The sequence below is a fragment of the Mauremys mutica genome, chromosome 3 (genome assembly GCF_020497125.1).
Source record: "Mauremys mutica isolate MM-2020 ecotype Southern chromosome 3, ASM2049712v1, whole genome shotgun sequence".
NCBI classification, from domain to species: Eukaryota; Metazoa; Chordata; order Testudines; family Geoemydidae; genus Mauremys; species Mauremys mutica.
The window spans coordinates 118136542-118161757 of NC_059074.1; the positions used below are offsets into that span (position 1 = coordinate 118136542).

The 25216-nt window shown below is 38.5% G+C and overlaps 1 protein-coding gene and 1 long non-coding RNA gene across 12 annotated transcripts in view; one reads left to right on the top strand and one right to left on the bottom strand.

Moving 5' to 3' along the window:
- LOC123366318 overlaps nucleotides 1-25216 on the bottom strand; it is a 137155-nt gene that overhangs the window by 98450 nt on the left and 13489 nt on the right. The window lies entirely within an intron of this gene.
- Nucleotides 20331-25216, top strand: part of ARID1B (AT-rich interaction domain 1B) — a 413974-nt gene continuing 409088 nt past the window's right edge. For 4 of the 10 annotated variants that reach the window (XM_045009637.1, XM_045009636.1, XM_045009639.1 and 1 more), the window contains exon 1: nucleotides 20333-22506. In XM_045009637.1, coding sequence (XP_044865572.1) covers nucleotides 20803-22506 — 1704 coding nt within the window. In that variant the 5' untranslated portion in view covers nucleotides 20333-20802. Of the gene's footprint in view, nucleotides 22507-25216 lie in introns of all 10 variants that reach the window. The other 6 variants (XM_045009635.1, XM_045009634.1, XM_045009633.1 and 3 more) reach the window with 5 other exon arrangements.

A 25216-nucleotide genomic window follows, 5' to 3' on the forward strand; every position in this document is an offset into this window, starting at 1 on the left:
CTCTGATCATGAGACTATGCTCTTGCAATACTGAGAGGGACATTTTCTCATAACCAATTTGTCATATGCCACCAGAAGTTCTCTAGTTAAAATACTCTGAATTCTGAGAATTGTATCTGTGAGAGAAGCTGTTCAACAAGAATCTACCTTTGGTGGTTAAGGATTTGTTAAATATAACTGCTCAAGACTCAAAAAGTGCTAAATCAATAGGTACAAATGTTTTAAAAAAGAAGTTGGAATGTGTGTCACTCAAGCCATGATGTTCCAGTAAACAGACCAATAGTGATGAACTTCCCGCCCCTTTCCCACATACACACAGCACTGTTAGTTACTTGATGATACATGTTCTCTTGTATTTGACCACAGGCTTAAAATATAATACACTTATTGTTTGGTTTATTAATTCAATGAGCATTTTATCTCATGTTGGGATCTCATTTTCAGTCATTTCCCCAAATAGAAGTTTTACCCATTTGGTCAAATGGCCAATTGAAATGATCATTTGACTAAATTACTAATTCGAAAGCATGCCTGCGACATTTAAAAAAGGGTTTCTAAGCAGTTTATAGACCACTGTATGCTAGATTTGGGCAAAGGCAATACAAATTTAATAAAGGGGCCAGTGGCACTTTTCTGCCATTTCTTTTCTTTTCCATACAGAACAGGAGTTTACACTATGTTTCTGAGGCACTTGCCATTTGTGTTCCAGTTCAGAAGCAGAATGTGACTGAATTCTCTCTCTTATGAACACTATAGCCAACATTTTCAAATGTGGATGCCTACAATTAAATGAGAAGGGAGAAATTTTCAAGGGCACAAATGGGAGTTAGATGCCTAACTCTCTTTGACCTTTACTGGATGCCTAATTGTTCTTTGTGCCTTTGAAAATCTTCCCCAACAGTCATATCTAGGTATGAAATAAGTGGCCTGATTTTTCAGAGGTACTGAGGACCACCATTAATTCTTTCTTTGTTGTTTTCCTTAGGGGAGGATCTATTAATAGGGATTCTCTATATCCTAGTGAGGAGGAGAGGATGGAAGTTGATAAAGTATAGGTAAGAACTGAAGAGAAACAGTCAAATGAAAAAGAGTCCGTTCAGTTACATCAGATAATGGCAGAGAGTTACAAAGTGACACATTTTATAAGTGCTCATATACAAATGCTAGAAGTCTAAATACTAAGATGGATGAACTTGAGTGCTTGGTATTAAATGAGGATATTGATATAATAGGCATCACAGAAACTTGGTGGAACAATGATAATCAATGGGGCTCAGTAATACCAGGATAAAAAATATATAGGAGTGACAGAGTAGGTAATACTGGTGGGGGAATGTCACTATATATGAAAGAATGCATACAGTCAAATATAGTAAAAATCTTAATTGAATCAAATTGTACCATCAAATCTCTATAGATAGAAATTCCTCGCTTGAATAAAAGAATATAGCAGGAGGAATATACTACTGACCACCTGACCAGGATGGTGGTGGTGACTGTGAAATGCTCCGGGAGATTAGAGTGGTTATAAAAATAATAAACTCAGTAACAATGGGGGATTTCAACTATCTCCATATTGACTGGGTACATGTCACCTCAGGATGGGATGGAGAGATAAAGTTTCTTGACACCATAAATGACTGCTTCTTGGAGCAGCTAGTTCTGGAAATCACACGGGGAGGGGAAATTCTTGATTTAATCCTAAATAGAGCACAGGATCTGGTCCAAGAGATGAACATAGCTGAACTGCTCAATAATAGCAAGCACAATATAATTCAATTTTAACGTCCTTCTTTGGAGGGAGGAGGGGGCACAGAAGGGCAGTCACAACAAAGAAGCCCGCCACAGTAGCGTTTCAAAGCAGAAAGTGGAACTACACAAAAATGAAGAAGCTAGTTAAATAGAAATTAAAAGTGAAGTGCCTGCAAGCTGCATGGAAACTTTTTTAAAACACCATAATAGAGGTTCAAATTAAATGTATACCCCACATTAAAAAACATAGCAAAAGGACCAAAAAAGTGTCACCATGGCTAAACAACAAAATAAAAGAAATGGAGGGGGAAAAGCATTCTTTAAAAATTGGAAGTTAAATCCTACTGAGGAAAATTGGAGTATAAACTCTGGTAAGTCAAGTGTAAAAATATAATTAGACCAAAAAAAGAATTTGAAGAGCAAATAGCCAGAGACTCAAAAACTAACAGCAATTTTTTTTAAAGTACATCAGAAGCAGGAAGCCTACCAATCAGTACTGCCACGGAACAATTGAGGTGCTAAAGGAGCACTCAAGGAAGATAAGGCCATTGCAAGGTGCTACAGAGTTACGAACACATCAGGAATGGAGGTTGTTCATAACTCTGAAATGTTCATAATTCTGAACAAAACATTTTAGTTCTTTCAAAAGTTTACAACTGAACATTGACTTAGTACAGCTTTAAAACTTTATTATGCAGAAGAAAAATGTTGTTTTCCCTTTATTTTTTTAGTACATAAGAACATAAGAACGGACATACTTGGTCAGACCAAAGGTCCATCTAGCCCAGTATCCTGCCAGGTGCCCCAGAGGGAATGAACAGAACAGGTAATCATCAAGTGATCCATCCCATCACCCATTCCCAGCTTCTGGCAAACAGAGGCTAGGGACACCATCCCTGTCCATCCTGGCTAATAGCCATTGATGAACCTGTCCTCCATGAACTTATCTACCCTGTTATAGTCTTGGCCTTCACAACATCCTCTGGGAAGGAGTTCCACAGGTTGACTGTGTGTTGTGTGAAAAATACTTCCTTTTGTTTGTTTTAAATCTGCTGCCTATTAATTTCATTTCATGACCCATAGTTCTTGTGTTATGAGAAGGAGTAAATAACACTTTCTTATTTACTTTCGGTACACCAGTCAAGATTTAGTAGTTTATGTTTAACACAGTGCTATACTGTATATGCTTTTTTTTTGTCCCTGCTGCTTCCTGATTGTGTACTTCTTGTTCCAAATGAGGTGTTTGGATGACTGGCCAGTTTGTAACTCTGGTGTTTGTAACTCCGAGGTTCTACTGTAAATTAATTATTTGCATCGGTCTTCACTGAAGATGATGTGAGGGAGGTTGCCACACCTGAGCCATTCTTTTTAGGTGACAAATCTGAGGAACTGTCCCAGACTGAGGTGTCAATAGAGGACGTTTTGGAACAGATTAATAAATTAAACAGCAGTAAGTTACCAGGACCAAATGGTATTCACCCAAGAGTTCTGAAGGAACTCAAATGTGAAATTGCAGAACTACTAACTGTAGTCTGTAACCTATCATTTAAATCAGCTTCTGTGCCAGATGGCTGGAGGACAGCTAATGTGACACCAATTTTTAAAAAAGGCTCCAGAGGCAATGGTGGCAATTACAGGCCAGTAAACCTAACTTCAGTACCAGACAAATTGGTAGAAACTATAGTAAACAACAGAATTATCAGACACAGAGATTAACATGATTTGTTGGGGAACAGTCAACATGGCTCTTGTTGGGGGGAAATCATGCCTCACCAATCTATTATAATTCTATCAGGTGGACAAGGGTGATCCAGTGGATATCGTGTACTTGGACTTTCAGAAAGTCTTTGACAAGGGCCCTAACCAAAGGCTCTTAAGCAAACTAAGCAGTCATGGTATAAGAGGGAAGTTCCTCTCTTGGATCAGTAACTGGTTAAAAGACCATAAACAAAGGTAGGAATCAATGGTCAGTTTTCAGAACGGAGAGAGGTGAATAGTGGTGTCCCCTCAGGATCTGTACTGGGACCAGTGCCGTTCAACATATTCATAAATGATCTGGAAAAAGAGGTAAACAGTGTGGTGGCAAAATTTGCAGACAATACAAAATTACTCAAGATAATTAAGTCTAAAGCAGACTGTGAGGAGTTACAAAGGGATCTTGCACAACTGGGTGACTGAGCAACAAAATGGCAGATGAAATTCAGTGTTGATAAATGCAAAGTAATGCTCATTAGAAATCATAATCCCAACTATACTTACAAGATGATTGGGTCTAAATTGTCTGTTGCCATTCAAGAAAGAGATCTTGGAGTCATTGTGGATAATTCTCTGAGAACATCCACTCAATGTACAGCAGCAGTCAAAAAAAGCTAAGAATGTTAGGAACCATTAGGAAAGGAATAGATAATAACACATAATGCCACTATATGAATCCATAGTACTCTCACACTTTGAATACTGTGCAGTTCCGGTCATCCATCTAAAAAAAAATATATTAGAATCGGAAAAGGGTTAGAGAAGGGGAACAAAAATGATTAAGGGTATGGAACAGCTTCCATATGAGGAGAAATTAAAAAGACTGGGACTTTTCAGCTTGGAAAAGAGATGATTAAAGGATATGATATAGGACTATAAAATTGTGACTTGTGTGGAGAAAGTGAGTAAGGAAGTGTTATTTACTCCTTCACTTATCACAAGAACCAGAGGCCACTCAATGAAATTAATAGGCAGCAGGTTTAAAACAAACTAAAGGAAGTACTTCACAGAATGCACAGTCAGCCCGTGGAACTTGTTGTCAGGGAATGCTGTGAAGGCCAAAACTATAACAGGATTCAAAAAATAATTACATAAGTTCCTGGAAGATAGGTCCATCAATGGCTATTAGCCAAATTTGGTCAAGGATACAACCCTATGCTATGGGTGTCCTTAGCCTCTGACTGCCAGAAGCTGGGATTAGATGACAGGATGGATCACTCAATGAGAGGCTGTTTTGTTCATTCCCTCTGAAGCATCTGGTATTGGCCACTGTCAGAAGACAGGATACTGGGCTAGGTGGACCATTGATCTGACCTGAGTATGGCCATTCTTATGTTCTTATGTTCCGTCAACTGAAATAAAAGTTACCTAGACTTGAACCTTGTGTAGTCATTTACAGCTATGCAAAGTGGATATCAAATACTGTACTACCAAATTGGATTATCTACTTACAGTGATGGTAACATTTTACAACCATTTTATACTAATTCTGCACTGGTTTATGTGACTACAGAAGATACAAAGCTTCAGAGAATCAGGCACTAGGCTGAAAGACAGGCATTCCACTTCTGCCATCAGCCACAATACAGAAATAGCCTTTGATTTCAACTGTATAACAGTGCAATATAAGGTTCAAGCCTTCAGAGGAACATGCTGGTAGTGATATGATATCCTGAGTGCTTCTGAAAATAGAGACACCACAAGTAAAATCAGTACTTTACCAGCAGACCTTCCCATGACAACCAAATGGAGAGCATTGGAAGCTAAGAAAGACCTTATTTGGGGCAAAGTAGAGCAATACACTCTTTGTGGATGGCCAACTCCTACAGCAGAGGAAGGACTTTATTGTTTCTATTTTTCATTGTGGTAATACCCAGGAGGGAGTTCTCAGTTCAGAATTATTGTTTTCTCTGGAGTATATGTGTAGTGATATCCAATGGCTTACAGGTGAGGAAGTTGGTTAAATTATACAAACATCACCAAAGTATAGTAAAAATTTTAAATTTGGCTGTAAGTTATGTTTGGTGGGAAGACACAGACCAGGATACAAAAGGAAAACAGTCAAGGTGAATTGTGAAGTAGTCACTGAAACATGAAATTGATTAATATAATTCATGGAAGTGAGCCACTAAACCCTGGCCCAAACTGATTTTGCAGAAAACAATAAACACATGCGTTTAGTTGTGAGTTGTGACTGATGCTTATTCTATTTTCTGCATCCTGTATCTTTAAATGTAAGGGAGCCTTCCGGCTTGCTACAGGGGCAGCTGTGAGATGGTTGCCACTTTGTGTTTCTGTTCCAATGCAGAAGGCTACATGGAGTCTTTACTTTTATTTTAAAGTACAAATAATCTGAACTGAACACAACAGATTTTGGGTTTTTTTGTATGTGGGAAAACATACTAAAATCCAGGGCTAGGCAGAGAGCACAGAGAACTGAAGTGAACGTCCTTCTCATACAGTAAAGAAAAGAGGAAAAGTTTGATCCTGGGAATACATGAAGTAGAATTCTATCAACCAGACATTCCTCACAACTTAAATATATTCTGGAGCTAGAGAAACATCAGGTCCCATCCCTAAAAGGAATAAAATAATAGGAGACTAATGTACACAATATACAGCAAAATAACAAGAGAGATTACTTTGAGACTTGGAGAGAGAGAAAAGATTGGAAAGAAGGGGAAATCTTCTACGCAGCACTCCATTATCTTCAGGATGGAACAGTCTCTGGGTTGGATAGGTTCCTTGCTCCAACAGTAGCTACTAATGTTAATACCCCTCCCTCCCCCCGCCGCCTTGTTTTTCCCTTTTTGTTCAATCCAGCCATTAGCCATTATAATAGCTGTCAGAAAACATGAAGGCATTCAGAGTACAGAGAAAAGGAAAGAGCTCATGAGCTATCTCAATATGCAGATGACTATTTGTTGTTTTTCTGGTACCCAAGTCATTGTTGTATCAGCTGCCTCAGACAATAAGTGGCTTTGGATCCTTTTCGAGATATGGGATTCAGTGGCACAAATCAGATTCTTTTTCTGTTAGTTTGTTTCCAGCTGACAGAGTTTTTCGTTCTAGTGGTAGGAGTCTTATGCCCATTAAATGCTTCAGGATTGGATTTAAATATTTAGAGGTTCCAAACAACAGGAGAATAGTCTGAGACGATCACAAAGAAACCAATAGTTAGATCCATTAAGAATCTACTACTTAATTGGAATTCTCTGCTGTTATCTGTACATAGATAGATACTAAGCAGAGTAAATGATGGGGAAAAACTGTACTTCCTATTACTAGAGAAAAAAAGCCATTTTCCTTCCTGTTCCACCAAGTTTATTAAAAGATCCCTTCTTGGTTGTCTCAGTGTTTATTTGCAATAGGAAGACATCAGGTCTTCAGCTAGATATTGGTATTTTTCCACATGAATTGATAGAAGGTGAACTAGAATGCTAGCTTTAAATGGTTCTTTTGCCTGTCTGTCCTCCAATTACAGTTGCCTTCAAACAGAAGCTTCTCATACAGAGGAAAATATGGCAGTTCTTTTTGTTTCAGACACTGCAAACCATATCAAAGATGCATTCACCATACACCATTTATCAGCAATATGGTAATTCCCGGTGTTGTATGAACTACAGAATGGGTTATAAGTCTGTGTTTTTTAATGTATATATAAGAGGAATCAATATGAGGAAGATGTTTTTTTCTCCAGCTCTTAAAGAAAGGCACTTGTGAAGGTGGAATTATAAAATGTTAGCCTTCTTTCAGGTGGCTCTTCTTTTGTTTCTTCTAAACAATGAAGAAAAAGCTTGAACTTATTAAATGATTTTTCCAAGAAATGCAATCAGGAGTTTAATGCAAACTCAAGAAAGTAGCTACATTTCTCAGCCTATTAGGGAGTGAAGGATTATCGTAAATAGTTATTGGTGCAACCTTATATCTAGAATCTTTCTTATCTCTTTAATTCCTGGAACATCCCTCTTTTTGAATGTTCAGATATCTTTACATGAAGTTTAGGTTCAAGCACTAGATGGATTTAGTACTGACTTCACAAAAAATAGATGAATATCTGCATTGGATGGAATATCTATATCTCTACAGATAACAGATTTGCAGAGTCTCAAGCTTTGTAACTTAAATTTCATATCTTTTAGAAAAATATGTATTGAGAGCAGAATGGTAGACAACTTTTGGTACAGAGAAAAGGTATTTAAAAAACATGGAAAAATAATGGGACCACATCCTAAACTGGTGTAAATCAGCATGAGTTCACTGATTTAAATGGAACAAACTGATCTGCAACATCTAAGGATCAGGCCCAATGTACTAAGTGTATGAAGAAAAACAGCACTAATTTAGTATCAATGGTATCAATACATTTCTTTCAACTGGAGCAGGATGATGGTTGTGTAGTGTGAATAAATCACAGACAGAAACAAACTGAGACAGATTGTACACACAGAACTTCTTTTTCCTGTTTCTCACACTCTGAGCTTCATGACATGGCTGTTACTCCCAGCATGCTCTTCAGTAATTACCTCATCTCAACACAAGGTGCTATTAGAGCAATTAGATTATTCAGCCACTAGATGGCACTTGACAGGATATAAATGTACAGAAGTCAAGTGCACCATAAACTTTTACAATTGTGATTGTCACAACTGTTACAGTTAATTTATTGGTTTCATAAAACATTCTTTGCTTATGAAAAGCACCACATTCCGTACTTTTGTATGATACTATATTGAACTAATTTAAAAGTGCATGTTTATTTACCCACTAAACTCCAGATTACATATAAATACTTTTGCCTATGTTAAGTATATTATGTCAGTTTGGATTCTGTGCTGTGCATGTCCTCAAAGTCTATGTGCTAAATTCCTTATGACATTTTTGTTGAGACAATTTACTACAGAACTATAAGCTATATTAAAATTAATTGCCTCAGCCATTGTTATATTTTTTAAATTGTGTTTTTGTATTCTTGTAAAACATTTATAGTTGTAACAGCATCAGAATTGCTATAGTTAAGGTAGAGCATTATTTTCTGTTTAAAGATGGATTGTTTTAAGTACTTTAGAGTCCATATGCTGACTTGGATTGTCTTGATATTTGCTGTGCCTCTTGGGGGTGCTGGGTAGTGTCAGTGGTCCAAATTTGGGGTCACTTGAGCACAGGGGCTCCTGAGATATAACCACCACCCCACTAACAAACCCAGCATTTTACAAAATTATTTCATTCTTCCAAATTTTTTTGCATGCACCTGAGTTGCACTTTAGGCTCTGAACCTCACCAGACTGATCTCAGTTGCTCAGGATTTATCTCTGCTAGTGACAGCACCCACTGCCATGTGGGGAAACAATACTGAAAAAGTTATTAGGAGTAACGTTTCTAAGTTCAGGTTGGCACATGCCAAACTGATGCACCTAAAAAGTGAAATATGCATATGCAGCAAGACTAGGGACTTGTTAAAGTAAGAGTGTTTTCAGGCACTCTGTTGTCACAGTAACTGGTGGCTCAAAGTGACCTGCTGTAGTCATTGAACATCAGCTGCAGCCATGCATAGGGCTTTTGAGCCCTACCCTTGTTTTCAGAGTCTTGTGCACATTTGTTTCTTTCTGCCTTCATTATCCAGGATCTCCCTTTTGCAGTTTTGCCTTAAGACCAAAATTTCTGGTTTAAGAGCGGTATTTTAAAGTTCTCTAAACCCCACATGCAAACTCTGATTTTACTTAAGTATTGTCAAGGAAATCAGCGTTAATTAAATAAGAGAAAAGAAGAAGTACTCTATTAAGCAGTTAGGATGTAATAATGTTTCCTGCACAATGGATCTGAGCATGATCAAAGAAAAGCAATCATTTGGCCAAGGAATTACTGATACCCAGCCCTCCTAACGTGAACTGCTCATAACATTTTCAGGTTCTTTTTCAGTGCTGAGCTAGGAAATATGAGGCTGTTGGAGTAGTGAGGGGGAATATCAGGTAGGAGAGGAATAATACATGGGATTGGTAGTTTGCAGGAAGAGGAGGAGTGATTGGGGCAGAGGGATCGGAGGAGTAGTGGGAGAGGGATTGGGTCAGTGGTGAGAGGAGGAGGTGTTAGGAGAGGAGTATAAATGGGGATGGGTGGTAAGGGAAGAGATTAAGGGGGTAGGGATTGGAGCGCTTGGTCCAGAGGAGGGGATGGAGTTTAGGGTGAGTGGGAGGGGAAACTTGGGGGGCAGAAGGCAAGATGGGGAGTATTAGGGGTCAGCCCCATATTTCCCCTCCTATTTGAAGCAGTGGCATAGCGAGGAATGGAAATTTGGATGGGCCCCAGTTTATGGTAGATGAGCACCTCTCATTGCACTCCTTGCACCAACTCAGAGCACCTAACCCAGCCCTACTACAGTAACTCCAGGGCAGACAGCCAGGATCTGCACCACTCCCCTCCCACTGGCCACAGCACAACCCCAATGCCCATTGCAAGGACATAGGAAGACCCATCCAGAGACTCCCAACACAGTGGGGAGGCGGTGACTGACATAGACACCCCCACACCATGAATATCTGTGGTTGGGACAGGAGTAAACCCTGGGGAAGGGGGCATGCTTCCTGTATCTGCTGAGCCCAGGTGGGGGCCAGGGTGTTTTGAGATCCCTTGTGCACTTTTACTGACAGCTTGCAAAAAGGTACGCATACACCTCTCTTCATATCTTACAGTCACAGGTCTGCCAAGCTGCTTCACCTTATTCCTCCACCGTTCAATACATCTACACCTAACACAGTGAATGCAGCTGGAATGCATGCAGATAACTGCTGGCATACAAATCTGTGGAATATACACACAAACAGGGAACTTTGTATTATTCCTTCCTCATAGCTACTTATTGTAGGTTCTTAGAACTGAAGGTCAGAAGATTCAATTAGATCATTTAGTCTGGCCTGTATAACACAGGCCAAAAAAATTCATCCAGTTACTCCTGTATTGAGCTCAATAACTTGTGCTTGACTAAACCATCTTCCAGTAAGAATATCCAGTCTTGATTAGAAGACATGACGAGATGGAAAATCCACTACTTCCCTTGCTAGTTTGTTGACTGTTGCATCACTCTTAGTAAACCATTCCCAATGTTTTTTCCAGCTTTGAGAGAGGAAGGGGGAACAGTTAAGGTTCTGCTGCAGAAGTAGTGTATATCTTACCTTTGTATTTCCTGGTTTTCAGAAATTAAAGTTTAGCCACTCTCCCACATTCTGGAAGGGCACAAGGCACCAATGGTCAACCTTAACTCTGTGAAATTTTGGGACATTTAATATATTTCAGTCTTGATAAACTTATTGCAAGATACAGCAAATGAGAGTTGTTATTGTTTTTCTGCAGGCAAGCACAATAGCTTATACTTCACATTAAATCCATTTTACTAAAGATGACAAGAGGGGTGAGAGAAGTAGCCTTAAAAAAGAAGCCACAAAGAAAACAAAAACTATTGTCAGGGAAAAAACGAAACAAAAAACCCCTTTCTATTCCAGTCCTTAAAGCACTGCTCAGTGGTTCAGTTTACATACTCCTCCTTTTACTAATATAATGAGCAAAAGAACACATCATATAGGCAAATACAATACACACATTTCCACAGTACAGCTGAGCAGATTTAAACAGATTTATAAGGTTCCAGGCTTGCCAGACCCATTCCAGGATGAAAAAATAATTTTCCAGCTTCTGCAAATAACTGTGTGAACACCCAGTAACAAGACTGTACTAACATTCAGTTGTCCGTATGTTTATACCTCAGTGTCCAAGTGTCCCTATGTACAATATTCCAGAGTACTTAACATCAGGAAGCCAGTACTTTTCGCAATATGATGTATAACAAGTGACTTTTAGTGGGATAATTTAGGACAGGGGCTGGAGTACGTGTAAAAGCGTTCTTTGCTGAGAGCAGTCTCCAAAATCTGTCTGAGAAATGGCTTGCAATCTTACTCAGTTTCACAGTTGTTTGGTGCCATTGATTTACAATTTTATATTGCAATTCTAGCAGGTTAGTTGAAATAGAACATACACATATGAAGGACATTATTGAGTCCAATACCTCCAGCTCAAGAGAATGAGATAGTTCTCTTTCCCATTTAATCATAAATGTTTCTTTAGTGGGCAATAAAGAGAAAGCAATGGCTTCATACAATCACCCCACAATGTTCTGCAATTCATTGCTAAGGAATAAAATTTGCTCAAATAAATAGGGTTCTCTAATACAAGTAGACTTAACATCGGATTAAGTAATGGAATTCCTGAACTGGAAGTAAAGAAACAAAGGGAAGTCTAGCATGTTCCACTTTTGTTGTACTTCTGAGAGAAACGTGTATTTGTTTTTAATGAACTGATCTCCATTCTGTTATTCCAGTCCTTCAAGAGAGCCACAGTAAAATGCACATTGGACCAAATACATGTGAAAGGAAACAGATTACTGTTAACTTGACACATATCTTTCCACAGAGCAAGTGTCACAGCTGTGGGTTGGACATTAGATTCAGTCTGGTCCAAAGAAGCTGTTGAAGGTTTTCCACGCCAATCAACCCATCATCCATCTATATTCAAAGTCTAACTGGAATACCTATTCTCCTTAGTTAACATATACACAAGTCTATCATACTGTCAGAGTGACCACCTTACTTGAAAGGTTTATGTAGCAATTTTAATTATAGCTGGCTTCCCTTTCCTGCCCAAATAAAGTTAATAATCTGTTAACAAGGACAAGCTACTGAATAGGGACAATAATGGTAAGATTCAAAATAGGTCAGAAAATATGCAAATATTTAATATTGAATAGATCCACTGAAAAGGAGAAATCAAAGCCAGGGCTGTCTTAGTATATCGTGTTAAAAAATAATTGAGACAATCTGAGAATTTGTTTTCTGTTAACCCACAATTTTCCTAAAAGCCATAGTAGGAATGGACTGTTTGGGATCAGCAACAAAGCTAAAAACAAAGCAAGCATCTTGTCAGTTTCAAATTCTTTGCTGACTTTGGAGCAGGTAGATTTATTAGTTCAGATCAGTACATTGTTGTTTTTGTTCTTAAATAACTAGGCGATATTCTGGATTAGTAACCTGGTAATTTAAATTTTTAAATCAAATTCATTTTAAGTTTAAATAAGAAAAAAATAACCATTCTAAGGACCTGATCCTGGGAAACCTTATTCCCACTCAAGTTCTCTCAATTAATTTAATGGGACAACTCATAGGAGTAAAGATTACTCACATAAGTAAAGACCTGCAGGTGCTAAATTAGTAAAATCTTGAGGTTATAAATGCTCATGTTATAAAATTATTCACTTCCACTATTTAAAAAGCTCTTAGAAGTGTTGAAGCAAGGGACCAATATCATGGAGGATGCTTTTATGGAGAAATGTATTGACTCTCCAAGAAAGATTTGATCATGGCTTTGAGAGGCAGTCATGATGTGACAGAGGGGAAGAACAGCAGTTGGTTGAAGCATTCTGTTTGCAGAGAACAGAGATGGACAGAATGCCTCCTTGGAAAGTACAGTCTTAACTGATAACTACAGCACCCTTTAGGAGCACGTTATTCACTAGTGCCAGCTTCCATCTACTAGTAGATGCACAGATGACAGAGCCATGACTACACTTTCTCCACCAGGTGTGTGGATTGTCTTCAGAAACATTAAGCTCTGCCCCCTCTTCCCATATACTTAGAGAATGCAGACCCCAACATTTTGACTGCTTCCTATATAAGTGCACAAGGGAGAGGAAAAAATCAATCTAGATTTCCCATCTCGCATACTTACAGAAGAACTGCCACAACCTAGCCATTGGACTTCACATTTAGAGAACCCACCTACTCTATAAGAGTAGGCAGGATTGTCTGGTGGTTAGGGTGCTAGACTGGGATTTGGGTTCAGTTCCCTGCTCTATCACAGACTTCCTGTGTTAGCTTGGGCATGTCTGTCTGTGCCTCAGTTCCCTATGTGTAAAATGGGGTATAAGAGTACTTCTCACAGAAGGGTAGTGAGAATAAATACATAAAGACTATGGTATACTAGATACTACACTAGTGTCGGCCATATAAGTACCTACCATAAATAGAATAGGGAATCTGAGGCAGCACCATAATTGTGACTGTCACAGATATTCAGGAGTGTGGATAGTTCTAAAGATAGCCAGAGGAAAAAAAAAAGCTAATTCATGAAAGTTAAGATTTTTTTTCTTTGTTTCAGATTTAAATACAGAGATACATGGCTTTAGATGTGAATATGCTACAACCAGAAGAAATTTCTTAGTCAAGGTGTGGAGGTCACAATAATATCCTCCATGAAACAGCAGGTCATAACCATCATGTAGAGCAAGGCTGCTTATGTTATTTTGAAATATTAAATCTGATGACAGATTACTGTACCAGTTTAATTAAGAATGAAAACTATGTCTTTGACCTGGAAATCTCTGGTGATCCAACAAGTTTATGACCGAGGGGAAGGATGTTTATTCTCTGACAAAGGGCCTGATCCAATGACCATTGAAGTCAATCGGAGTCTTTCAATTGTCTCTACTGAGTTTAGGATCAGGCCTGAAGCCTGCAGGGGTGAACAGTTGTGTTCCGTTTGCTCTACAGTGTCTTGTTACAGATTGTAAGATTTGCTTTTCTTTTTCTTGGCTGAACATAGTTTGGTTATCACACACACTGACCATTTTTAATTCAAGATTGGATTTTTCTAAAAGATATGCTCTAAGAATGATTTTGGGGGAGTTTTATTGCCTGTGTTATACAGGAGGTCAGACAAAATGATCAAAAGGTCCTTTTGGGCTTTGTAATCTATGAATCCACGTTCAACTTGGGTAAGTAAATGTTGCTATATGAACTTTAACTTTTTATTTCCTTATTTTTGTCTTTAAATTCACAATCGTAACTTTGCATTTAGATATATTTTGGCATTCACAAGTGTATAGGCTTGAATCTTACCTGGCTTTCACTTCTTCCAATTTTAGTTAATTACCCTCTTTACCTTGGTATGGCTGATGAGATGGGAATGCTATACACCTCTGTCAATGCACCCCCTTACATCAGGGTTACATGAGTTTGCAGTAAGGACATGCTTACATGCCATTCCTAAAAAGGGATGCTTTCATTAATTTGAGCCTTACACTCTAATCTAAGTATAAAGTTCTTTAAATCTTAAAAATATTAACATTCAGTATGATCCTGACAAGATACACCCCGTTTTTGTTTCCTGCCTGATGTAACGTGCTATAATGTTTATACCCAGTTTGTTACTATCATTCAAAGCATAGAGTTGTTTAAAAGCTTTTTTTAAATGTTAAAAACTAAAAATACTGGGGTGAAAACTTTCATGCCAACTTTCAGCCTGGAGTGGATTCTTACATTCATATTGTAAACTCCAGAAAAAAATAAAGAAAATTGAAGTGCTAATGCATCAACAGTTACAGCATCAAAAACCCTGGAATAGACAGGATAGGTGCAAATGGTAATAAAATCTTGAACAAACAACAACAACAACTAAAATCTATAATTACATATAGGAAAAATAAGAAAACAATCAACATAAGAATGTTTTTTGTGAAGATAATCCATGGCATTAGCACTGTTTTTTTGGGAGGTGGCGGCCTAACTCTGCCACCCTTAATCACATTGAGTAATACCTTACTCTGCAAATTAGTCCCATTTTAATGAAATCTCCTTTTTCCACCCCACACCAGGTCCTGTCTACATGGGGAGAAATTGACCAAAATAGTTATTCTGGTATGATTTAGCCATTCTGGAATAACTCCCCCATATGGACAGTATTCTGGAATAAAATCCACTGTTATTCTGGAACATTTTTTTCCTCAATAGGTATGCTGCTCAATTTCCCTGTGTAGACAAGGCCTTAATTTTATATCTGATTAACATTATAACTCAACATTTTCTCCTTTATGCAACACCATTTAAAAAAACAAAATTTCTATCTGAAATGGTTTGACCTATGTTGTTACAAATAATCCACAAATTTACTGTAATTTAAAGGCAGCAAAGAGTCCTGTGGCACCTTATAGACTAACAGACGTATTGGAGCATGAGCTTTCATGGGTGAATCCGACGAAGTGGGTATTCACCCACGAAAGCTCATGCTCCAATACGTCTGTTAGTCCATAAGGTGGCACAGGACTCTTTGCTGCTTTTACAGATCCACACTAACACAGCTACCCCTCTGATACTTGTAATTTAAAGGAATTAATTAAAAATATTTTTTTCAGTTTCTTTGTGAATTTGACAGCACTTTATGTATAGTCAGTTTAATTGTTTCCCCCTGTATATCAGCCAGGCCCTGATCCTACTATTGACTCAGTGTTAGTGGACCCCAAAGCTGCATGAAGGAAATTGCAATCTTTTTCCCTTTTTGTTTGTTTGGATTTCACATAGCAACAAAGGGAGAAAGGAAATTTTAAGTACAGGAAAATGGGAAACAAATGACAAGGGGATTTGGGGGCTGATATAGTACCTGAAACTACTTTCCACTTTAAAAAAAAACACTGATTAAGCTAACATGACCATGACTTACCATTCTTTTGAAGACAGGATGTATGGCCTTCGCTTACACTCCCAAGAAATACAATGCTGTTCCCAAACAATGGCACAGGAAACAGAATTCTTGGGGTGTTCTATCAAGTGTTCGTAGATTTCAGAATGAGTGAAGTTGGCAGCCAACTATACCCACTATTATATACTATTACAAAGTGTAAGATTGTTGTTTTTTTTTAAAATGCTCATGCTGTTCCACTGAAGTACAGAGCCTCAAAAACTGTTCATTATAAAGGCCTCAGTTCAGCAAAGCACTTAAACAGGCTCTTAACTTTAAACAAGTAAATAATCTTGGTGATTTCAATGAGATTATTCACATGTGTAAAATTAAGCATGTGTTTAAATGTTTTACTGAATTGGGATCTAAATCTTGCAGGAAAACAATTGTTCATGTAAAATTTCCCTAATGAAATAATGAATGATTTTCTTGAACTGAAGATGGTAATGTTTTGAAGTCCTTTTGGTTACAGACAGATAGAATAAATTGATTAAACTGCCCAGCATTAGTGGCATCTGAAGAATGGATTTTAATCAAATGGCAGAATGTGTCACTCTCACACATTAGGCTACAAGCTTTTGGTAAACACTGTGTACTTTAAAACCTATTCAATCAGATAGGATGAAATTATTATACTTTACAAGAACAGATTATTGCATATTGGCTGTTACTCAATTGTAGTTGTTCATGCATTCTATTAATTACTAATATATAAAATCAATATAGGTAATAAAAACTTAGTGATGTCTCATTGCATTTGCTCTGTGACTTTCAACAGAGTCCCCATCTTGAGCTTCACATAAAACTATCTGTGTACTTGTGTACTTGTGTGTGTGTGTGTGTGTTTTAACTCATTTTTTTTCTTTTAGGGTCTGATCTATGTCCTACTGAAATCAATGGAAAGGCTTGCATTTATTTCAATATGATTTGGGTAGGCTCTTTAACTAATGAAAGAAGTAAGTGATAATTTAATATATCTGAATTTTTAAACCTTGGTTGTTATGGTTTTCCACCCTTAAATCACTGCAATAACTAGAATAAGGAAAAATACGGTGAATTTGTGAACTGCGTTACCTAGACGTGTAGTGGACTTAAAAAACCAAATTGTTAAACCCAAACAGGGACTTTATGTACAATAATTTTGCAGTGTGCCATGGTTAGCTGGGTCAGATACAAAAATGTCTTGAACCTCCAATTGGGCCATACCCTTAACCCTTACCAAAAAAAAAAAGAACTCCAAAACAGAATGGTTGTTTTCCCTACCTTCTCTAACGGTAATAAGACCTTAGCACTGTCAAAATATTGGCTTATACGCTATATATCTGTTTACTGTTACCGTTTATAACATTCAAAAGCCACTGTTCTGACCAAACAAAAAGATGGCTGCCTTAGTGCTGTGAAATGTGTATGGCTTTCATACTGGACCAGCTATACAGAGATGTCTTGGGAATCTGTATAAATGTCATAGTCAGTGTAATAAACAGTAAATTTAGAAAATTATATTGTTAATCCTGGAAATGGATCCAAAATACAGGAGTATTAAATTTATCAGAAACATTAACATCCAGCATGTTATAGAGCAATAGTTTTTGAAAGAGAAACTGTGTTAAATTAATATAGATTTATACAAAATAATTCAATTTAAATATAAAGTTGAAATCATGCATTTGTGGTATTAAATATTAGATTTAATAATTTTGTAACAGACACTATGCATAACTATTACAGCTTTTTACACTATATGCATATATATTTATAATTTGTACAACAGAGAGAGCTTTTGGAAAGGATCATTTGAATTTAACATACACTACCACTCATCATCTGAGCAAAGATGGTACAAGGTATTTCAACATTATTTGTGATCTAAAAAACAAAACTGAACCATAGTTGCTTTGTGTTGTGCTTCACTTGCACAGACTGCAGTGCCTTCTGTCTGCTTTCGGGTGTGGCATCTGCCATTGGGGAGGAAAAACTGGCATGTGTTGCCTTTTATAGCAGACTGATTTCATTGTGTTGAGGGCCTCTATTTTACAGCCTTAATTCCAATCTTATAGCTGAATTGCTAAAAAAAATGTAATGAAAAAGACTGAGTAGTATAAACTTTTCATTTTTTGAGGTTCATCATTTTCCCCAGGAAAAATATTTTAAAAGTAAATCTGCATTAAACTTCATGGCTTATTTTTCTGTTAAGAACTAGTGAAATAAGTCAGAAAGTATTGAAATCCTCAAGTGAGCTACTGTCAATACATTTTATCAGATTTGTGTGTGTGTGTATATATAATATATTTATATTTCTGCTTCAATACAAATGCCTAAAAACATAAATGTGTAATTGATTTTATATTTTATTTTAGAATATACATATAAATAAATATGCACAAGTAGACATTTATATTTATATTTGCATATGAAAGCCTTAAAAAATAAACCTATGTGGTTTAATGTGTATAATTAGTATGTGTTTCAATATAGAAAAGAAGAAAATCCAGGAGAAAATGTCAAAAAGGCTCACTTACAAAGATGTAGTATTCTCTTGGCAAAAGCTGATGAATGATTTGGCATGAATTCATCTTATAGTTCTGTTACTCTCTCTTCTACAAAGATGATATACCCTCTTGCTAGCAGTTTGCATAGAACTGCAATTTGTTGTTGTTACAGACTGTAATGACCCTTGGGTACACACCTGATTCCCCCCACTAGAATGACTCACTGATTTTTTTCTACTCTATTGGTTTCTATTAACTATATAGCATTTTTGCACTGGCACAGAGTCCAAAAAAAAAAAAAAAGAGAGAAAGAATTGAAATAGAAGTAATATCAACATGTAGTTGAAGAATTTTGAGACTTTTACAAACTAGATTCATACTGGAAAATCCTAATGTTTTCTTACTTTGCTATGCAGAAAAAAATCAGTGGACAGTGGGCTCACATTGTTCATACATTTATCAACATTCTGTCATGACGAGTCTGTTCTTTAATGTTTTCCCAATGGAAAAACAAAAAAAAATCTTCTTACTCATTACTACATCATTCATGATATGCTGTTTTATGTTCTGTCAGTCTTAACAAATCTTCCATTTAGTGAGCTGAAAATCTGAAAATACTGCTATTTAAAAGATTTTAATAAAACATTCATTTCAAATAATATATTTTAGATTCCTATTAAATTGCCTAAATATCATTAATATCTTGCTTGTGTCCATGGAAGAATATTTTATCTTCCAACTGCTTTTATTAGCTGAATGTGGTATTTGACTATTACATTTGCACTGACCAAGTTCTTACTTATATTAAGACAATTATTAAAAAAAAAATCAACTCCCAATAGCTGCTGAAATCCACTCTATAAATGTAAGTCATTAGGAGTAAAAGTTGCTTTTATCGTATATTGTATTTTATATTTCTACATTTTCATGAGTGTCTTAGATATACTAGAAAAGAATGGTTTTTGGGAACACAATTATAGGACTGAAAATGTTTCATTTTCCTTGGGAGCCTTCTTGATCTGCAAATAAATACATAGAACTTGTTCCAAACAGCTCCATATGTAATGCTTACATTAAAAGCATCATTAGCACAAATGATCATTAGAATTTTGAGACAGCTGGACACTACAGACTATTGTAAAAATGCCATTACTGCAGAATTTTGTGTTAAATTTTTCAAAATACTCCACTTACATCTTTTTTAAAAGTATTTTTATTTTTCCATAAAACAATTTGGAGACAGAACATTTTAGTGTCATAAAATGAGAAAGCTTTTGACTGTTGCATACTGGCTTCAGTATATCGGTATAGATTTTGAAAGTTTGACCAATTTATTTTTTAGTCCAATAAAATCTATTACCAACAATTTTTTCTTTTCTTTCTTTGTCTGCTGATCTGACCTGACCAGTGTCTACAGCCCTCACCCCAAAAATACATATACAAAAAGCCAAATTCATCCCTGATGTAACAACTTTTACTTCAGTTGAATTACACCAGGGATGAATTTGACCCAGTGATGCTTAGTTGGCCTTTTTGGTTAAGATCATTTGTCACATCAGCTTTATAGTCCATTCTCTATGGAAGACTAGATTTGCCAGGGAGTGACTGAAAGGTTTTTCTCCATCTCTAACCACTACGATTCTTGACGGGCAAAAAATACAAAAGGGGAGAGTGCATCCTTTTGCATTACCAGACGCAGCTGCCTTGGTTCGGGGCTGTTGAAGGTTGTAATGTGCGTCTCTGACTCCCTGAGTGTGCCACCGCTAAAGCTGAGCAGGAGGAGGAGGGGGAAGTCCATTCCGGGTTTTCCAAGTGTACAGGAGTAATCAGAGAGAAGTGGATAATAGTTGTTAGAGCTCGCTCTCTCTCTCATGCCATGCTGGGCCAGATAGGCTCAGTCAGACGTGTATTTACCCATATCCGGGTTAGAGAGGAAAAGAAAAAAAAAGTTTCATTTAAACCTGAACAAAAAACTTTCAACATGAAATCACACAGCAGGAACAGGCACAGACCGTAAGGCATTCTTACCGTTTCTAATCTCAATCACGGACTTGGGGAGGGGAATTTTTATAATTTTTTTTTGTGTTGAATGATCAGGAGGGGTTGCTGTTTATTCAAATAAGTTTATTTTCCCCCGTTTCTCTTTTTGCACCTCTCCCTTTCGGTGCCCCTTCCCCCCCGTTTCGCTTTTATTTTATTTAATTTTTGAGGGTGGGTGTTGGATTTTTTCTTTCGGACTGGCAATGTTGCAATGATCATGGCCGCGCAAGTAGCAGCGGCTCCGGCGGGTGCGAAGAACAACAAGGGCAAAACCCCGAGTTTGCCGGGCAACTTGAGCCAGGATCTCAGCTCGGGGGGAGCAGCAGTCGCAGCCACCGGGGGACCTGGACCGGGCTCCATGCTGGGGGTCGGAGATGGGACTAACAGCAGCAGCCTGAATAATGTAGATCACCATCTCCTGCACCACCATAATGAACTGAACATGGCCAATAATGCAACTTCTGCTGCTGCCACCGGTAATAACAACAACAACGCTAACACCAGCAGTAGCAACAGCTCCTCTTCGGAGTCGGCTCTGAAAGAAGGTGGAAGCTCATCGGGGTTACCGTCTTCTTCTTCCTCCTCCTCCAACCCGGGCTCGGCCATGGAGACGGGGCTGCTCCCCAACCACAAACTGAAAAACGTTGGAGGCGATCACCCTGCTGCACCTCCCCACCACCACCATGCCCACCACCCTCATCACCATGCCCACCACCACCATGCCCACCACCAGCACCACCATGCACTACAGCAGCAACTAAATCAATTCCAGCAGCAGCAGCAGCCGCCGCCTCAGCACCATCCGATGCAGAATAACAACAGCCTCGGCGGCGGCGGCAGCAGCAACAACAACAACGGCGGTGGCGGCGCTGCTCAGCCCAGTGCAGACATGGAGCAGCAGCAACATGGAGGAAAAGACAGTGTTTTGGGAAATCAGGCCGAGCCCCCGCCGCCGCCGCAGCAAATGCTGAATAAAGGGGGCGAGGAGGAAGAGCTGCCCAGCAAAATGGGCGAGCAGATCGGCGGCCGCTACGATCACCCCAGCCTGGGACCTTTGGGCGGACAGCAGCAGCAGCCCCAAAGCGCTGGGAGCGGCAGCGGCAATAGTAGCCTCGGCGGCGGCGGGAGCGGGGGAGGCGGCGGCGGCCCCTCCGCGGTGGGGGTCTCGGAGTTTAATAGCTATTACGGCAGCCCTGCCCCTGCCAGCAGCGCTACAGCGAGCCGAGCCGGGCCTTGCTTTGATCAACATGGCGGACAACAAAGCCCCGGGATGGGGCTGATGCACCCCACGGCGGCCCCCAACAGCATGGACCCCCTGCAGAACTCCCACGAGGGTTACCCCAACAGCCAGTACAACCACTACCCCGGCTTCGGCCGGCCCGGCGGCGCCGCAGCAGCAGGAGCGGGAGCGGCGGCAGCCGCCGCGGCTGCAGCAGGAGCCGGAGGAGGCGGCTATGGGGGCTCGTCCTCTGGCTACGGGGTGCTGAGCTCCCCCAGGCAGCAGGGCAGCAGCATGATGCTGGGCCCAGGTGGAGGGGCCAGCCTTGGCAAGGCTGCTGCGGCTTCTGGGGCTGGAGGCTTTCAGAGATTTTCCGGGCAGAACCAGCACCCGTCCGGGGCCACCCCTACCTTGAACCAGCTGCTCACTTCCCCCAGCCCCATGATGAGGAGCTATGGCAGCAGCTACCCTGATTACAGCAACCCCAGTGCCCCACCACAGCAGCCACAACCCCAGGCAGCGACGGCAGCCCCAGGAAGCCAGCAGGCAGCAGCGGGCATGGGCATGGGTATGGGCATGGGCAAAGACATGGGCTCCCAGTATGGATCTGCAAACCCAGCCTGGGCAGCAGCACAACAAAGAGCTCATCCAGCTATGAGTCCTGGAAGCACTGGTCAGACCATCAACAGAACCCAGGTAACCACCAGAAACCCCCCCGCAAAGGCCGCCCCCTGTATATTTTAAACGTGGGTCTAGAGCCTAGTCTCTCTCCAATTTACTTTTTCCCCCTGGGCCATCTAAACTACTTGCTGCCTCCATAACAGGGTTTGGTAAGGCATAGTGTCCGACTGATTAGATTGGAGGCATCCGACAGACGGTTTCACTCTACAAAATTACACTATTCGGTTACACAATTGAACAGCATAAAGTTTTCCTCCAGTTTGAAATAGAAATTTGAAGATACAAGGCCCCGAGGAAAAGCAGTTTGGGGTGAGGAGGGAGGAGGAGCTGATTTTGTAGCTACACTGTCAGATTCTGGAAAATAATGTTGACTGCCCTCTGTTAGAATTTTTGTAGACAGAGCAGATAACTTTGATAGCCTTTTAGCAAATTAGTGTTTTGTCGATGAAGATACTGTGGTGAAATCCAGCAAAAATGCAGTCAGGTTGCTTTTGCTATTTGAAGTGTGAGTGCCATAATCATGAAGATTCATTTAATAGGCGTTGAGGTGCATTAGATACCTCATTCTTCTTGCGTACTTGCCCCAAACATCCAAATGAGAATGAGATGTAAATAAGTGTTATGTTTAAAATTAATATGATACACAAATATTATTATTCCCATTTTGAAATAATCCATACTTTGATGAAAAGACTGGAAGAGTCCTTTATTTAAATAAACAGATCCAGATATTGAGAGCTCTGCTTGTTTTGACTAATGTACATGTCCCTGATACATTAAATCCAATAAATTACAAATCGATATCAGATCATTGTTGGATTATGTTTATGTAGATTGCTTGTTTGCCATCGTCAAAGTTATAGGAGTTGGTTAGGAAATGGTCTGTACTCCACGTTTCTTGCTAGCAGTCTGAGCCTAAAGAGTGACTTGATCTCCTTTGCAAGGTTTGGAATTTGAATTGTGGAGGTAAACTGGCTGTAATAGTCTCCAGACAGCTGCCTCTGAGTTGACATCTAATCTGCCATCTGATTGGCTCCTCTCTCACCATTGGGCATTTAGCACTGCTGATGTAAATAGAAGTGCTGAGCAGTACAGTCACAAAAATTCTTGCCACAAATAATAACTGAGCAGTATTGCTCGCAGATGCAAAAGTTAAACATTATTAGAAGAAGCTGAAACAATGAGCAACCATATTTATACAGTGGAGGTTTCATGTGCCTCAACAAAAATTATGCTTGTGAACAGTATAGTGAAAAGCCAGTGGCATCTTATTTATTTTTTTAATTCTGTTAGGTGATGGTTTTTCTGGGTGTTGATTTTAGATTTAATATTCCTTTATTTTTATAGCAAATCAGACTTGCAGACAAAAATATAATATCATGGCTTGGATGAGGATTCAGTAATTTCAAGTGGTATTTATTTGAACCTTTATGCCTCTTTCTAAACATATTTTAATGTAAAAATGTGCTAGTTACGAAAGGAAACTAGATATTTTTGTGATTTAATCTTAATTTAAAGATCATCCTACGTTCTCAGTTTATTCTGGTGTCTAACATTTACAGTGGTCATAGCCCTGTGTTTGTAGCTTGGGTTTTTTATTTATTTGTGGCACCCTGTATATGAACATATATAGCAGCTTATAAAAAAGGGAGAAGCCATTCAAACTATCAGTGATTTTTATATAATCGTTATGAATTCAGATACGTAAAAAAAATCTGTTTTACATTTGAATTGTTTGGAGGGAAAGATATATCAAGGAATAATATTTAATCTAATTATTTTTGTATACAAATACATAATGATCTTATGCTTGAATTCTCCATAGGAAAGTAAATTGTTTAAAAAGGAGTGATAATGCATTCAAGTTTTGTGGGGTTCCTTCTCCCTCCACAAAATTTTGTTTTTAATAACAGTGAAGTCTTTTAATAGGTTTTAAGAATTAGGACTAATAGAAGTAAGTACAGGTGTATACTCTTTGTGACACTAGTCAGTTGTTGTATTTTACTGTAAAAGAAATTTTAAAATGAGCATGTCCTAGAGCAGATATTGGTTTTTGTAGTGAATGATGGACTGACCTTAATAATGTGAACCTTGGACAGACTGAAAATGTTTGTCTTTTGTCTACAGACCATTACTGCAGTGTTTTACTTTCTATTGTGTTTTTTTCCTTGCTATTTCAGATGGGGAAATAAGAATTTCATGAATGTTATTTTTTTCCCTTTTTTAATTTGGATTGGTAAAAGGGTCATAAGGAACCATAAAATAATGAAGCTTCATATGCATAACCTTTCACAGTTAATTAAACAAGGTTTGCATTCTCAGCTTGCTTTTAAACATAGGTAGTTTAAAATTTACAGCTTTAAAATCTAGCAAAAAATGTATTGGGACAGATGTAGGCACACTTTACTTCTGAGTGTGATTTTGTGTGTGTGTGTGGCAGAAATTGTACAAGATTTTTTTTATCATAATTGAGACTAAATTCATAATATCTTCAGTATGACCCTTGTTAATACATTTTATATTTATGGGTCTATGTCTTGTTCCACAGTTACACATTATTTGTTTCGTTTTGGTATTATATGATATACATGTAGGTTGTGAATTATAAGACACAGTGTACCAAGTTACTGTCTTTTGATATTTCCTATAATGTTTGTAATAAAGAGAAGTCATTCATCAGGAATATTTTTGTTCCTTTTTAATTACGGTTTTACTGTGTGTATTA